Source organism: Oncorhynchus gorbuscha, unplaced genomic scaffold (genome assembly GCF_021184085.1).
Source record: "Oncorhynchus gorbuscha isolate QuinsamMale2020 ecotype Even-year unplaced genomic scaffold, OgorEven_v1.0 Un_scaffold_675, whole genome shotgun sequence".
Classification (NCBI taxonomy): Eukaryota; Metazoa; Chordata; class Actinopteri; order Salmoniformes; family Salmonidae; genus Oncorhynchus; species Oncorhynchus gorbuscha.
In genome coordinates this window covers 90,176-107,500 of record NW_025745761.1, presented here as the reverse complement: position 1 = coordinate 107,500, position 17,325 = coordinate 90,176, and the positions used below count along the sequence as shown (strand labels likewise).

The following is a 17,325-nucleotide window of genomic DNA, read 5'->3' as shown; positions in this document are numbered from 1 at the left end:
GTCACCTTGAGGACTTCCCTGCCCATGATGCCCAGCATGTGTCCCTTGCCATAGTGGATGCCAAACATCCTGCCGTCGTGGATGAACGTGCTGGACTCAAAGGCCTTGAACTGCGGTGCATGGCTGAGAGAGAGAGAGATGAGCTGGAGAGAGAGAGAGCAGAGAGACAGAGAGACAGAGAGAGAGAGAGAGAGAGAGAGAGAGAGAGAGAGAGAGAGAGAGAGAGAGAGAGAGAGAGAGAGAGAGAGAGAGAGAGAGAGAGAGAGGGAAGGAGGAGAGGGAGAGGAGAGAGGGAGAGGGAGGGGGAGGGACAGAGGGAGGGAGGGACAGAGGAATAGAGGGAGGGAGGGAGGGAGAGACAGAGGAATAGAGGGAGGAAGGGAGAGAAGAAGAGAGGGTGGAACACAGTGACCTATAGAGGCTAGTCTGCTCTTGTCTGTGTCACACAGTCAGCAGATAAACACTGACTCTAGATAAACAGGAATACATTAGTCTGTTTGGAACAGATTCTAAAAAGATAGAATGGAGAAGGTACATCTGTTTTATAGTGTGGTCCAGTCCCAAAAAACAGATTGGATTAAGCACAGAAATACAAATGTTTACCCGTAAGTACATGTCACATGACCATAATACATCATGCTCTTTGGTAGCATTCAGATAAACATGATTGTTGTAAAATAGTTATTTAGTCCCCTAGGTGTAGGTTCTGTTAATCCCTGGCTGTGTTCTGAAGTCTCACCACAGGCCTCTGAGACGCAGTAAGAGGATGGGACCCACAGGTCAGACGATCCTGTATCAAACACTACGGTGAAGTTCTGTTTCGGGGTACCCAGGCTGATCAGTCCATAGTACTGGGCCTGGACAATCACACACAGGGAATACAATGTCCATTCGTGTATTCTGAGATCTATACAGTGTGTTGATCAAGTCTTCAGAAATGTAGAGGTCGGACTTCAACACAGTGACACAATAAAAGTACGATACGTGTTTTGCTGTTTTTCAATATACTGAACTGAGGATTGTGTTTCTCTCTCCATATAATACACCAGATACCACAACAGTCCCTTGGTACCAGCAGTTATTACACTTCAATACAGCTATTCACTTCCATTCAGTCCCACTTACATCCATGAAGTTGTAGAGCCTCTCGCTGCTCTTACCCAGCCTGAGAGAGGGGATACCAGGGGGGTAACACTGGGCGTACCTCCGGTTGAACACATCAGGCTGGTGGTCCCTCATGAAGTCCTCCAGGCGATTGGAGGCTCTCAGCTGGGTACGCACAGAGAGCATCTGACGCAGGGGGATCCTGGACCAAACACACTCAGGTTGGTGGTCATACTGAGGTAGTTTAGATACAGTACACTTGTAGAACTTTTTCATCCACCAGTAAGTCAGACTTTCGGCTGCTGAAGGTCATTTGTCCCCGATTGAAAGCCTCTCATTCCTCACTTACTTCTTATAATGATTCTAATCAGGGTCGGGACGGATTATATATTTTGGGGGTTAGGGGCCCCCTGGGAACGTGCCCGTTCTGTAATCCGAACCTGATTCTCAGGCATTACCATAAATATTCAAGTAGGGCAAAAATATTATTTTCAAGTATCTTGAAAGGTTTTCAAACAAAGGACAAATGTTTAGGATCTGTCGGTTCTTACCTGATCAGCCCATGTGCAGTCCAGGAACAGCAGATCAGCGTCAACACAGTCCACCTCATCCTGACTGGTAGTGTCTGTCAGTGGCTGCTGCAGACCAGACGCTCACTGAACACAGGCTGTAGACACAACGGAGACCAGACGCTCACTGAACACAGGCTGCAGACACAACGGACTGGCTGCCGTTCAGCACTGAGAGGAAAGGTAGGAGGTGAAAGTGGGTGGATCTCATTTCCTTGATTCCTCACGTCCTCTCTTTATGCCTCCTCTGAATTCTCATTCAATGGATTTGGAGGTGAGGAGTCAGAGAAACGCAATTGATATTCTCCAATGGACTTCTGATCCCAGTAAGACCAGCCCTAACACAGCTCAGCATATCCCTCCAGGGGAAATGACAGTGAGACAGTAAAACTACGAGGATCTGTGTGTTATGTATGTGTATCGTCCAGGATTGATGCATTCTTGAATGCTTTTTCAAGTGGATATTGTACTTCCTTGATTCTGGGTATTTGAGATTGTTGGATTCCCATATATACATAAAACCACCTCCCATATTAGTCTAAACATCTATGCAGATACGTTTACTCTCAGGTTGAGGTGACCGAGACCTGCTAATGGTGTTCACGTTAGGTAAATACCCCGTGTTTACTAGAGATCAAAGAGTCAATCAGACCACAACCAAAAGCAGCTCGGGTAGTACAATGTGTACAGAAGAGATTTAGATGTCAAAGTCAAACGCGTGATCGTCTTCTTGTCATGGTGTTACGTTAAAAATAGAGTCATATTCTTAACATTATAGTACATCTATATCCTTAATATGTTATAGTAAGTACATCTACAGTTGAAGTCAGAAGTTTACATACATAGGTTGGAGTCATTAAAACTTGTTTTTCAACCACTCCACAAATTTATTTTTAACAAACTAGTTTTGGCAAGTCGGTTTGACATCATGGGAAAATCTAAAGAAATCAGCCAAGACTTTAGAAAAACATTTGTAGACCTCCACAAGTCTGGTTCATCCTTGGGAGGAATTTCCAAATGCCTGAAGATACCACGTTCATCTGTGCAAACAATAGTACGCAAGTATAAACACCATGGGACCACACAGCCGTCATACCGCTCAGGAAGGAGATGTGTTCTGTCTCCTAGAGATGAACGTACTTTGGTGCGAAAAGTGCAAATCAATCCCAATCACAAAAGTATCTATATCCACAGTAAAATGAGTACTATATCGACATAACCTGAAAGGCCGCTCAGCAAGGAAGAAGCCACTGCTCCAAAACCACCATAAAAAAGTCAGACTACAGATTGCAACTCCACATGGGGACAAAGATCAAACTTTTTGGAGAAAGGACCTCTGGTCTGATGAAACAAAAATGGAACTGTTTGGCCATCGTTATGTCTGGAGGAAAAAGGGGAAGCTTGCAAGCCGAAGAACACCATCCCAACCATGAAGCACAGGGGTGGCAGCATCATGTTGTGGGGGTGCTTTGCTGCAGGAGGGACTGGTGCACTTCACAAAATAGATGGCGTCATGAGGTAGGAATATTATATGGATATATTGAAGAAACATCTCAAGAGATCAGTCGGGAAATTAACACTTGGTTGTGAATGGGTCTTCCAAATGGACAATGACCCCAAGCATACTTCCAAAGTTGTGGCAAAATGGCTTAAGGACAACAAAATCAAGGTACTAGAGTGGCCATCACAAAGCCTGGAGCTCAATCCTATAAAAAGCGTGTGCGAGCAAGGAGGCCTACAAGCCTGACTCAGTTACACCAGCTCTGTCAGGAGGAATGGGCCAAAATTCACCCAACTTATTGTGGGAAGCTTGTGGAAGGCTACTGGAAACATTTGACCCAAGTTAAATTTAAAGGCAATGCTACCAAATACTAATTGAGAGTAACTTCTGACCAACTGGGAATGTGATGAAAGAAATAAAAGCTGAAATAAATAATTCTCTCTACTATTATTCTGACATTTCACATTCTTAAAATAAAGTGGTGATCCTAACGGACCCTAAGACAGGGAATTTTTACTAGGATTAAATGTCAGGAATTGTGAAAAACTCAGTTTAAATGTACTTGGCTAAGGTGTATGTAAACTTCCGACGTCAACTGTATATCCTTAAAAGTACATCAATATTCTTCATGTGTTATAGTAGTACATCAAGACAATGAATATGTTATAGTCCATCTTTATCCTGAATATAAATGTTTAAAATACATCTATAAGTCTAAATACACAGTTCAAACTAAGGTTCTCAGGGCATAAAACACTCCACAGACACGGATTCAGAGTGAGTTTATTATTATTATTTCAGTAAACAAACATGTCCATACAGCCATCTGCATGAGATATCAAGTGTGTTGACAGTCTGGCCTCTGCATGAGATATCAAGTGTGTTGACAGTCTGGCCATCTGCATGAGATATCAAGTGTGTTGACAGTCTGGCCTCTGCAGTGGATTCAAGTAACGCAGCACTGACAGTCTGGCCTCTGCATGAGATATCAAGTGCGTTGACAGTCTGGCCTCTGCATGAGATATCAAGTGCTTTGACAGTCTGGCCTCTGCAGTGGTTCATAACGCAGCACTGACAGTCTGGCCTCTGCAGTGGTTCGTAACGCAGCACTGACAGTCTGGCCTCTGCAGTGGTTCGTAACGCAGCACTGACAGTCTGGCCTCTGCAGTGGTTCGTAACGCAGCACTGACAGTCTGGCCTCTGCAGTGGTTCGTAACGCAGCACTGACAGTCTGGCCTCTGCATGAGATATCAAGTGCGTTGACAGTCTGGCCTCTGCAGTGGTTCGTAACGCAGCACTGACAGTCTGGCCTCTGCAGTGGTTTCGCAGCACTGACAGTCTGGCCTCTGCAGTGGTTCGTAACGCAGCACTGACAGTCTGGCCTCTGCAGTGGTTTCGCACTGACAGTCTGGCCTCTGCAGTGCACTGACAGTCTGGCCTCTGCAGTGGTTCGTAACGCAGCACTGACAGTCTGGCCTCTGCAGTGGTTCGTAACGCAGCACTGACAGTCTGGCCTCTGCATGAGATATCAAGTGCGTTGACAGTCTGGCCTCTGCAGTGGTTCGTAACGCAGCACTGACAGTCTGGCCTCTGCAGTGGTTCGTAACGCAGCACTGACAGTCTGGCCTCTGCAGTGGTTCGTAACGCAGCACTGACAGTCTGGCCTCTGCAGTGGTTCAAGCAGCACTGACAGTCTGGCCTCTGCAGTGGTTCGTAACGCAGCACTAGTCTGGCCTCTGCAGCACTGACAGTCTGGCCTCTGCAGTAACGCAGCACTGACAGTCTGGCCTCTGCAGTGGTTCGTAACGCAGCACTGACAGTCTGGCCTCTGCAGTGGTTCGTAACGCAGCACTGACAGTCTGGCCTCTGCAGTGGTTCGTAACGCAGCACTGACAGTCTGGCCTCTGCAGTGGTTCAGCACTGACAGTCTGGCCTCTGCAGTGGTTCATAACGCAGCACTGACAGTCTGGCCTCTGCAGTGGTTCGTAACGCAGCACTGACAGTCTGGCCTCTGCAGTGGTTCATAACGCAGCACTGACAGTCTGGCCTCTGCAGTGGTTCGTAACGCAGCACTGACAGTCTGGCCTCTGCAGTGGTTCGTAACGCAGCACTGACAGTCTGGCCTCTGCAGTGGATATCAGTCTGGCCTCTGCGCACTGACAGTCTGGCCTCTGCAGTGGTTCATAACGCAGCACTGACAGTCTGGCCTCTGCAGTGGTTCATAACGCAGCACTGACAGTCTGGCCTCTGCAGTGGTTTAACGCAGCACTGACAGTCTGGCCTCTGCAGTGGTTCAGCACTAACGCAGCACTGACAGTCTGGCCTCTGCAGTGGTTCGTAACGCAGCACTGACAGTCTGGCCTCTGCAGTGGTTCGTAACGCAGCACTGACAGTCTGGCCTCTGCAGTGGTTCCTCCTGGTAACGCAGCACTGACAGTCTGGCCTCTGCAGTGGTTCGTAACGCAGCACTGACAGTCTGGCCTCTGCAGTGGTTCGTAACGCAGCACTGACAGTCTGGCCTCTGCAGTGGTTCGCACTGACACACACCCCGACAGACTAAAAGGAGCATTTAGACTAACCAACCAAAAGAGACTGAAGCTTTGATTTTGGGACAACGGTACAGAACACAGGGTTTTTTATTTCAAAGTGACGTATGGTACACAGCCTTGGACAGGAGTATCATAAATACAGGCTTTTCTGTTCCCCTTCCCCTACCAGCAACTCCTGTTCCCCTCTCTCCTCTTCCTCACCCCCCCTCCTCTTCCTCCTGGTGGTATTAACAGGGGTGATGGTCTGGTACTCGCTTCCTACAATGGGAAAGAGGGAGGAATCAGTAAAAAGGAGAATCACTACGTTTTACAGGAAGGAAAACAACCTACTCACCATTTCAGAGCAGTAATCAAATGATCAACTTACAAAATGAGAACAACTGCACTTGCAAAGCATGTTTTTGACCATCTACTGCAAAGCAGTTTGGGAAAACAAGGATTCTCTACTCTAGTCATGTGGTAGACTGCCATCTGTAGACTTGACCAATCAGAATGAACCAGGCACTGAGGATAGAAGCAGAATACAAGGAACATTCTGGCAGCGGAAGACACTGGACCTGTTATCCCTCCAGACAGGAGAACATTCTGGTAGTGGAAGACACTGGACCTGTTATCCCTCCAGACAGGAGAACATTCTGGTAGTGGAAGACACTGGACCTGTTATCCAGACAGGAGAACATTCCACTCCAGACAGGAGAACATTCTGGTAGTGGAAGACACTGGACCTGTTATCCCTCCAGACAGCAGAACATTCTGGTAGTGGAAGACACTGGACCTGTTATCCCTCCAGACAGCAGAACATTCTGGTAGTGGAAGACACTGGACCTGTTATCCCTCCATAACAGACAGGAGAACATTCTGGTAGTGGAAGACACTGGACCTGTTATCCCTCCAGACAGGAGAACATTCTGGTAGTGGAAGACACTGGACCTGTTATCCCTCCAGACAGGAACAATGAAGAGAACATTCTGGTAGTGGAAGACACTGGACCTGTTATCCCTCCAGACAGGAGAACATTCTGGTAGTGGAAGACACTGGACCTGTTATCCCTCCAGACAGGAGAACATTCTGGTAGTGGAAGACACTGGACCTGTTATCCCTCCAACAGGAGAACATTCTGTGTAGTGGAAGACACTGGACCTGTTATCCCTCAGACAGGATGATGTTGTCGACGGAGGATTCTCTGCAGCCTGGAAGACACAGGACCTGCCTCTTGACCTGGAAGCTCTCAGTCACCCCCATCTCTGACATGTCTGGATGGTACCCTGGTTCATATCTGAGGGACCCGGGGAAGACGGACGCAGACAGACAGAGAGACAGACAGAGGAAGGACATGAGCCTAAGTGTGATGCATCAGATTCACATATTCAATCCGTTTTAATTCATCTGGCCCCATTCAAATAAGATGACTCAAGAAAAAAGGTCATTCTGGTCAGTGGAAGGAGAATGAGGCACATGCCAAAGGCCGGTTTGAACATCTAGGAGACACTGGCGGTGTCCTGAGACGGTACTCACTCAGACCCATGGTGGTTTTCCCTCCTAACCTGGAGAACAGCTAGTGGAAGCTGGGCCAACAGATCAGGAGCATTCTGTCGTGGAAGACACGGACCTGTTATCCCTCCATAACAGCAGGATGATGGTGGGCAGCATCCTGTTAAGAGCCCTCCAGACAGAGAACTCCATGGCCACAGCCTCTTTGCCCGGTGTCCTGAGAGCCTGGTAGTGGAAGACACCACCTTGGCCATCAGCATCTCAGAGCAGCCTGGAGGGACAGCAGAGTGGTGATTCTCACACTGGGTTCAGACAGGAGACAGGGGGCAGGAATGTGTTGAACTTGTTGTTGGACTTTCAGCCTGTTATTTCCCCAGATGGAACAATAAAAAGGCAGTGTGTGTGTGTGTGTAGGGGTTGGACCTCACCTCCTCCGTGATGATGGTACGTGTCTCCTTGACGGTCTGAGCCAGGACAGCACAGGGCGCAGTGGAGCAGACCTCTCGGCCTCGTCCAGGATCTGCTGTGTGGCTCCATCTCGCAGCACCGATGGTACACGCCTCACCTGGGAGAGGCAAAGATGGGCAGGACTTACAATCCAGACAGAAAACAGGACAGAGGATAAATCCCTGACCATCAATCCGTTTTATCCTACTATAAACCTCAGAAGTATAACCCATTTCAAAGCCAGGAGAATGTAGGAACTGACCAAATGGCCGGTTTCAATCACACTTCTGTATTTAATAAGAATATTTAATTCATTCAGATCTAGGATGTGTTTTTTAGTGTTCCCTTTATGTTTTTGAGCAGTGTATATATATATATAACACACTACACACACAGTCCACTAGTTTTGTGCGAAGGACTCCATGGCCACAGCCTCTGTAATGCCCGGTGTCATGAAGCCAGTTTGCTTGGCCATCAGCATCTCTGATTTTCATTTAGGGGAGGTTATTAACCAGTAATAGACAGTAGGGGGGCAGTGTGAACTTGCTGCTACACCTGTTTTCCCCAGATGGGCAGTGTGTGTGTGTGTCACCTCATCCTCCCAGACACACACGTGTCTCCCTGACGGTCACAGCCACACACACACACACGTGGACAGACCACACCCACACCCACACCCACACCCATACCCACACCTCACCTGGGAGAGGCAAAGATGGTCAGGACTTACAATCCAGAGAAAATACGAGGATAAATCCCTGACCATCAAGCCGTTATCCTACTATAAACCTCAGAAGTATAACCCATTTCTAAGTCAGCCGTTTGTATCAACACTGACCCATGGCCACTCCTGAGAAGTGGATCAGAGTGTCCTCGCCGATCATCACCTCCTCGATCAGCTTGCAGTGGCCCAACTTCACCAGCTCGGGGTGGTCGAAGGTGGACGTGATCTCTCCCCCCGTGACGAGAGCCAGGCGCTCCACTCCGGAGAAGTCCGCGTGTTCTATCGCCATGACGCCTGCCGCAGCAAACAGCTGCTCTGGGTAGTTGTAGATCAGCTGTCTGGTGATCAATCCTTATTGATTACTACATTACTCACATCACTCACAACGCTGGAAAAACCCTTGATGAATAGGTGAACTTGTACTTAGTGTGTGTGTGGTTAGTGTGTGTGTGTATGTACTTAGTACGTGCGTGTGTGTGTGTTGTGTGTGTATATGTGTACGTGCGTTGGGGTGTGTGCGTGTGTGTGTACTTAGTACGTGTGTGTGTGGTGTGTGTGTATGTACTTAGTACGTGTGTGTGGTGTGTGTGTATGTATGTACATAGTACGTGTGGTGTGCGTGTACCTGTTGATGAAGCAGTTGATCCCGTGCTTGAGGATCCGTTCCACCTTCTCCTTCATCTTCTCTTTCTCAGCCATCTCTATCTCCGCCACCTTGGCCGTGGAGTCCACACGCACTCTGGAGCCGAAGATCTGACACAAGACCATACAGCTGGTTGGTTACAAACGGAAAGGGGGATTTTCACAACACTTCTTAAGAGGCTAATAGGAGATAGTAGGGATGAATATCAGGGACGGATTTAAATCTGATTCACTCAGCTGGAATTTAAAAACAAAAACATGTTCCTTGTTGTTTTTCCAAAGGGAAAATTGGAACAGGAGTTTACAGTTGACTTCCTGATTTGATAAAGAATTGCTGGTCTGTAACCCTGAGAGCAAATAAAAAGGTCAAACCTTGATCTTATCGGTGTCCATGCCCGTGTTGGAGATGAGGATGTTGACGTTCTCCAGCCTCTTGGGCTGGTTCACACCAATCTTCTTGTCCAGCAGAAAGCCTACCGAGACAACCAACACATGAAGCTACATTAAAACACAACACAGAGTAGATGTTAGAACAATCTGTCCTCTAACTAAGAGTGGTTTATTATAATTAATGTTCACACACACACACATATATCACACACACACACATATATATCACACACACACATATATATCACACACACATATATATCACACACATATATACACACACACACACACACACATATATATACACACATATATATACCCACATATACACTGCTCAAAAAAATAAAGGGAACACTTAAACAACACACTGTATCTCCAAGTCAATCACATTTCTGTATTTAATAAGAATATTTCATTCATTCAGATCTAGGATGTGTTATTTTAGTGTTCCATTTCTGTATTTATGAATATTTTTTTGAGGATGTGTTATTTTAGTGTTCCCTTTATGTTATATAGTGTATATATATCACACACTACACACACACCACTAATTTTGTGCACTGACGCAACATTGGCTGTAATGAAGGTCTCATGAAGCCAGTTTGCTGCGTCGACCTGATTTTCATGTAGGAGGTTATTAACCAGTAATAACAGCACAGTGTGAAGCTGCTACACCTTCTCAATCCTCCCAGAGCCCCTGCACCCCCCCTCTGGGTCAGACTAAAGCTCTTTAGACCTATTCATTAGGTCACACCGTAGCAAAGGTTTAGCAACGTGAGCCCCCCCCCGACAACGTTTCTTAGTGGCCATCTTCAGGTAATCCCTCCCCGTTTCAGTCAGTTTTATTTCCGTTTGGTACCCTGATGAATATGACCCAGATTAGACCAACTGCCGTTTTCTGTCAGAGGCAGAAATATGCATCAGCCTCCCCAGTGGTCTCACCTTCGTCCAGGTAGGAGTCGATGAGGCTGCCTCCGAGCTTCTTGATGACGTGGATGGCCTCTAGGTTACCGGAGCTCTTCAGCCGGAGCACAGCCTCCACAGCCAGCTTGGCAAAGTGGTCCTTGTGGTGGGTCAGCAGCTTGGACGACAGGGTGGTGCGGGAGATGTTCAGGAGGTCCTCCTGGAACTTCACCTGGTCGTTACTGAGGGGAGAATAAACAGGAGGAGAGGGAGAATAAACAGGAGGAGGGGGAGAATAAACAGGAGGAGAGGGAGAATAAACAGGAGGAGGAGGGAGAATAAACAGGAGGAGGGGGAGAATAAACAGGAGGAGGGTAGGATTGTATTTTTCACAGCTTAGCAATGTGTGTAGTCTTTCTTTATGGTTTTGGATGGGTGATTACTCATCTATGTAAGAGCCTATTAAGAACGTATAACATCTCATGACATTAGCTGAGTTGTGTGATAGAGACCTCGTAGTTAATCATGACATCTAGAAATGCTTCATCATTGTAGGCCTACCCATGATCCACAGCAGCCTCCTTCAGAGCCTGGCGGGCTGCCTGGGTGGCCTTCCTCCAGCCAGAGATTATGATCTGAGGGTGGATCTTCTTGGCGATGAGGAGCTCAGCTTCCTAAAAGACAAGGCACCAGGGTTGTATTCATTTGGGTACACCGTAGAAAACCCATTTTGCAATGGGAACGTTGCACATTATTGGATCGTTGATAACTTAAGGAAGTATCACCAAGACAACCCACTACAGCTGGTGTTGATAACGGTTTTACTCCCAGGAGTTAATCTCTTCACAACAGACTGCAATGTGAAATACAGTATTAGCTAGATGTGCTGAAGAGGGTGATTAAGGGTTGTTAAGTAAATCATCCACTCTTACCCTGAGCAGTTCAGCAGCCAATACCGTGACAGAGGTGGTGCCGTCTCCAACCTCATCATCCTGGGTCTTGGACATGTCTGGAAGACAGAAGGTGTAAAGGATCAGAGAGGGTCTAGGACATGTCTGGAAGACAGGAGAACTAAAGGACAACAACAGTGTCCAGAAAGACAGCATAGCAGAGGGCCACTGCCTTGGGGAGCAGCATTACACCGTGTGAAGGCCTTTCATATTTCCCTACAACCACATAGTTCAACTGGTGAACACAACACTCACCAACCAGAGAAATACACAACGCAGAGGACGAAAAGTCTGAGTAATAACGATCAATGGAAATAGTGTGTTTTATGTAATAGGGGATTAACGATCAATGGAAATAGTGTGTTTTATGTAATAGGGGATTAACGATCAATGGAAATAGTGTGTTTTTATGATTAATCAATGGAAATAGTGTGATTAACGATCAATGGAAATAGTGTGTTTTATGTAATAGGGGATTAACGATCAATGGAAATAGTGTGTTTTATGTAATAGGGGATTAACGATCAATGGAAATAATGGAAATCAATGGAAAGTGTGTTTTATGTAATAGGGGATTAACGATCAATGGAAAGTGTTTATGTAATAGGGGATTAACGATCAATGGAAATAGTGTTTTTATGTAATAGGGGATTAACGATCAATGGAAATAGTGTTTTATGTAATAGGGGATTAACGATCAATGGAAATAGTGTGTTTTATGTAATAGTGGGATTAACGATCAATGGAAATAGTGTGTTTTATGTAATAGGGATTAACGATCAATGGAAATAGTGTGTTTTATTAATAGGGGATTAACGATCAATGGAAATAGTGTTTTTTATATAATAGGGGATTAACGATCAATGGAAATAGTGTGTTTTATATAATAGGGGATAAATGATCAATGGGTCAGACACAATTTCAGTCCGGGACTCATAGCTACATGGCAAGTTCTCATTGGTCCAAATTGTTTATACATTGAACCTGAAATAGGATACTTGTTATTTAGCCACGGGCCCAGTTTCATTTCAGGGAATTATAATTCCTCAACCACAGGCTAGGGCTGGGATATAATGTACATCCTGTCCCCTTGTTCTGTGGGGAGAATCACAGGAGAGAATCACTGAGGACAGGGGAGAATCACAGGAGAGAATCCTCTTCGAGAATCACTGAGGACAGGGGAGAATGAACAATTCCTCTTTGAATAAATCCTATTCTCCTCCCCCTGATTTGCTTTGGGGTCCGTGTTATTTAAGAGTAACATCAACTGCTAACACTGGTGAACATCAAAACTCACCAACCAACACTTTGGCAGCGGGGTTGTCAACTCCGATGGCTTTGAGGATGGTGGCCCCATCATTGGTGACTGTAACAGTTCCCTCCCTGCCACCTCCGATAAGGATCTTGTCCTGCAAGGTTGTTATTTATTTATATATATATTTATTTAACCAGGTGGGCCAGTTGAGAACAAGTTCTCATTTACAACTGCGACCTGGCCAAGAGAAAGCAACACAGTGTGACAAAAACAACAGAGTTACACAAACAAACGTACAGTCAATAACACAATATAAACATCTATGTACAGTGTGTGCAAATGTAGTAAGATTTGGGAGGTAAGGCAATAAATACGCCATAATACAAAATACAATTTAGCATTAACACTAGAGATACTGGGGTGCAAAAGAGCAAAAATAAAGAAATAACAATTTGGGGATGAGGTAGTTGGGTGGGCTATTTACAGATGGGCTGTGTTCAGGTGCAGTGATCGGTAAGCTGCTCTGACAGCTGATGCTTAAAGTTGGTGAGGGAGATATAAGTCTCCAGCTTGATGACTTTTGCAATTCGTTCCAGTCATTGGCAGCAGAGAACTGGAAGGAAAGGCGGCCAAAGGGGGTGTTGGCTTTGGGGACGGACAGTCAATGTGAGTTTGAGCCATGCAAACTATACCTTTGTTCTAGTTGAGTTTATCAAGTCATGCTATGCACTTAGGGATTGTTTTTTTTGGTTTGTTAGTATAATTGTTCATAATTGGTAATTTGGTATGAATAATTAATTGATGTCAATGACAGACTTGCTGAGTGATGCATACCATTCCTTTTGGTCCCAAGGTGCTCTTCACCAGATCTCCAATGGCGATGGCACCGATGAAGGACGACTGGAGAAAACCCAAAACATTAGTGTAGCCACGATATACCGGTAATATCACAGTAACAAAATATCAGTGTAGCCACGATATACCGGTAATATCACAGTACCACAACATTAGTGTAGCCACGATATACCGGTAATATCACAGGACCAAAACATTAATGTAGCACGATATACCGGTAATATCACAGTACCAAAACATTAGTGTAGCACGATATACCGGTAATATCACAGTACCAAAACATCAGTGTAGCACGATATACCGGTAATATCACAGTACCAAAATATCAGTGTAGCCACGATATACCGGTAATATCACAGTACCAAAATATTAGTGTAGCCACGATATACCGGTAATATCACAGTACCAAAACATTAGTGTAGCACGATATACCGGTAATATCACAGTACCAAAATATCAGTGTAGCCACGATATACCGGTAATATCACAGTACCAAAATATCAATGTAGCCACGATATACCGGTAATATCACAGTACCAAATCATTAGTGTAGCCACGATATACCGGTAATATCACAGTACCAAAACATTAGTGTAGCCACGATATACCGGTAATATCACAGTACCAAAACATTAGTGTAGCACGATGTACCGGTAATATCACAGTACCAAAACATTAGTGTAGCCACGATACCGGTAATATCACAGTACCAAAATCATTATGTAGCCACGATATACCGGTAATATCACAGTACCAAAACATTAGTGTAGCGGTAATATCACAGTACCAAAACATAGTGTAGCCACGATATACCGGTAATATCACAGTACCAAAACATTAGTGTATACCGGTAATATCACAGTACCAAAACATTAGTGTAGCCACGATATACCGGTAATATCACAGTACCAAAACATCAGTGTAGCACGATATACCGGTAATATCACAGTACCAAAACATTTTATGAATCCAACATTTTAGAATACTTGAATACCGTAGTACCATTTCATATGATACTACCACATTTTTCAGCCCTACAACGGGCACCTGTAATGTTAATAAAGTCAGTTTTGTATTTTATTTTTTAAACAGCCACTAGTCTCTTGTATGTGCTGATTCAATAATGTCCACTTGACTTTATGCGCGTGTCAGCGGTTGAGAGGGCGATGCGCGTGTCAGCGGTTGAGAGGGCGATGCGCGTGTCAGCGGTTGAGAGAGCGATGCGCGTGTCAGCGGTTGAGAGGGCGATGCGCGTGTCAGCGGTTGAGAGGGCGATGCGCGTGTCAGCGGTTGAGAGGACGATGCGCGTGTCAGCGGTTGAGGGACGGCAGCGGTTGAGAGGGCGATGCGCGTGTCAGCGGTTGAGAGGCGATGCGCGTGTCAGCGGTTGAGAGGGCGATGCGCGTGTCAGCCGATGCGCGTGTCAGGGGTTCGATGCGCGTGTCAGAGGTTGAGAGGACGATGCGCGTGTCAGAGGCTGAGAGGCATGCGCGTGCCAGCGGCTGAGAGGGCGATGCGCGTGCCAGCGGCTGAGAGGTGCGATGCGCGTGCCAGCGGCTGAGAGGACGATGCGCGTGCCAGCGGCTGAGAGGACGATGCGCGTGTCAGCGGCTGAGAGGACGATGCGCGTGTCAGCGGCTGAGAGGACGATGCGCGTGTCAGCGGCTGAGAGGACGATGCGCGTGTCAGCGGTTGAGAGGACGATGCGCGTGTCAGCGGTTGAGAGGACGATGCGCGTGTCAGCGGTTGAGAGGACGATGCGCGTGTCAGCGGTTGAGAGGACGATGCGCGTGTCAGCGGTTGAGAGGACGATGCGCGTGTCAGCGGTTGAGAGGACGATGCGCGTGTCAGCGGTTGAGAGGACGATGCGCGTGTCAGCGGTTGAGAGGACGATGCGCGTGTCAGCAGCGCGTGTCAGCGGTTGAGGGACGATGCGCGTGTCAGCGGTTGAGAGGACGATGCGCGTGTCAGCGGTTGAGAGGACGATGCGCTTGTCAGCGGTTGAGAGGTGTGCGCAGCGGTTGAGAGGACGATGCGCGTGTGAGTGTTTCTGAGAGGGAGGTTTCAGGCGGTGTTTTCTCCGTACTGCTACGATGACATCCAGATCATTATGCATGTATATTCCTTCCTACCATTACTCCAATCAGATCACAGATAGGCCTTTGCCAATATGAGCAAATCAGCTGTTCTATGCCGTATTCTATTATACAGTGTGAAGTTCAATTCTATGTGTTGTTCTGAGTAAAGGTGTGAATATCAGTGACATATGTTTGTGTGTAGCACATGTGTATAATGTTTAGAATATGGGAACAAGAGTCGGAGGGAAGGGACAAACAGGACATTAGGCCACTGAAATGTTTCCCCTGTGGTATCGCGATACTTGGCCTGGTACCGTAAGTAAAATGTTGGTATCGTGACAACATTACAAAACATTGTTATAAATGAATGGTACAGTAGAAAAGCAACTATTAATGTAGAATAATATAAAGGGAAAGGGGGATAATATACTAACATAACATAAACATCACAGAGCACTCAACTCACCAGACGGGCGGTCTCAGCTTTCTCCTCGTCAGCTCCTTGTCTGAAGATGTTCACTGGGGCCATGGATAGGGACGCCTGCAAGACAGGTTAGGATCTCAGACAACGCAATCTTCCCAGAGTCACACACCCGACGCAATGCAAACTGGTGAATGCTTGTGTAAAAAGTTACATCTTTTGACAATCTCTATGATAATATATTAATTAGGTCAAAGAAATATCCATAATCATGGTAGTGTCAAGATGACGAACATGTGTAAGAAGCCAAGGGCTGCTGACATAATTTGACAGGTTGATGTGAATGATGCATTGAAATGTCTAGACTCATGCTTACATTTTGTGTCAAAACAACAACAAAAATAGCAACATTGTGCCTTTGTTATCAAACTCAAAACTGTACATCGCCGACCATACATGGTCCTAGGTGGACTGTATGAACAGCAGTAGCATGGCGCTGTAACAAGGACCAGTTGATGACTCCACCCACTGCTCCTAAGAAACCGCTAGAAGCTTTGTGGCCCAAACCAACTGCGTTTTGGAAAACGCTATAGCTAGCCATGTAGCCTTCCTAGTTGTGTCATTGTGCAAGAACATGAACACTTTGAAATTTGTCGTGTCATGCTACTGTTAGATGGCCAAGCCCAACAAGTAGTTAGCTAGCTAACTACAAATCTAGGGATACTGACGGGAGACAATGTAGCTTAGCTCGTTAGCCCTTTAGCAAGTTTGTAATAAATAAAATACAAATAATAATTACGTTGCTACGTTCATTCAAAGTTCATCTGGTTTCAGGTGAAAATGAATTTTTTCTACATCAGGCTTGATTTTTCTGTTGATCACATAATGCCATCGACATAAAATGACCACATGACGCTATTAGCTAACCGGCTCCCTTAGCATGCTAACTAGTGGACCCATGTGCTTCCTCGGTCAATGTTACACCCGTCAGAAATAAATAAATTAACAAAAACCCATATTTATGCAAGATACTGCAAGTTTAAGATAACGTTGTTTTTACTCAGTGTAGTTAACGATTACAATAATGTCGTTGAAATAAAATGTTTATAAACGGAACAAAGAGGTTCGCTTACCATGATTTCTGTGAGTTTGATAGCGGACGCCTCGCACGCACCGGGAAGGAACAAGTAGGAGTGACGCAGCGACGTAAGGACACGCCAGGGCAAAGGTGCGTTCGATTTTGTAGCCCCGGGGGACAGCGTTTGCACTTTTGGTACAATATCTCTCCGCTCTGCCGATCCGGCATGTAGGATGAGCTAAATCAAATCCACCTAATTTAGAGAGTATTTTGCAGATTGTGCGAATTCACTGCACACCCCTCTCTTCTCTTCAAACCAATGCAGAATAAATTATTTCAAATACTATTTTTTATACAGTAACCTACTA

At 45.9% G+C, this 17,325-nt stretch overlaps 1 protein-coding gene, 1 non-coding gene and 1 pseudogene across 2 annotated transcripts; all 3 read right to left on the bottom strand.

The window, feature by feature from the left end:
* The window catches only part of LOC124019762, a 13,640-nt pseudogene extending 11,486 nt beyond the window's left edge, over positions 1-2,154 (bottom strand).
* Positions 2,155-6,866: 4,712 nt separating this feature from the next.
* Positions 6,867-17,104, bottom strand: LOC124019766 (T-complex protein 1 subunit beta-like). Its single transcript, XM_046335189.1, has 13 exons — positions 17,013-17,104; positions 15,925-15,999; positions 13,360-13,425; positions 12,568-12,679; positions 11,253-11,329; positions 10,882-10,994; positions 10,360-10,562; positions 9,400-9,500; positions 9,011-9,138; positions 8,500-8,723; positions 7,643-7,779; positions 7,333-7,439; positions 6,867-6,999 (listed from the first exon to the last, which is right to left on the bottom strand). Exons 1-13 carry the CDS (start codon positions 17,013-17,015, stop codon positions 6,867-6,869), a joined length of 1,479 nt encoding a protein of 492 aa, XP_046191145.1. The 5' UTR covers positions 17,016-17,104.
* Positions 9,966-10,107, bottom strand: LOC124019770. Its single transcript, XR_006835840.1, has one exon. It is a non-coding gene; the product is annotated as a small nucleolar RNA SNORA47 (small nucleolar RNA).
* Positions 17,105-17,325: the final 221 nt, after the last annotated feature.

Coding starts and splice junctions, on each gene's coding strand:
- LOC124019766 (XM_046335189.1), bottom strand. Junction 12,680..13,359: donor CCTTGGGACCAAAAGGAATG/GTATGCATCACT, acceptor ACAACCTTGCAG/GACAAGATCCTTATCGGAGG. Junction 10,995..11,252: donor TGGCTGCTGAACTGCTCAGG/GTAAGAGTGGAT, acceptor CTTGTCTTTTAG/GAAGCTGAGCTCCTCATCGC.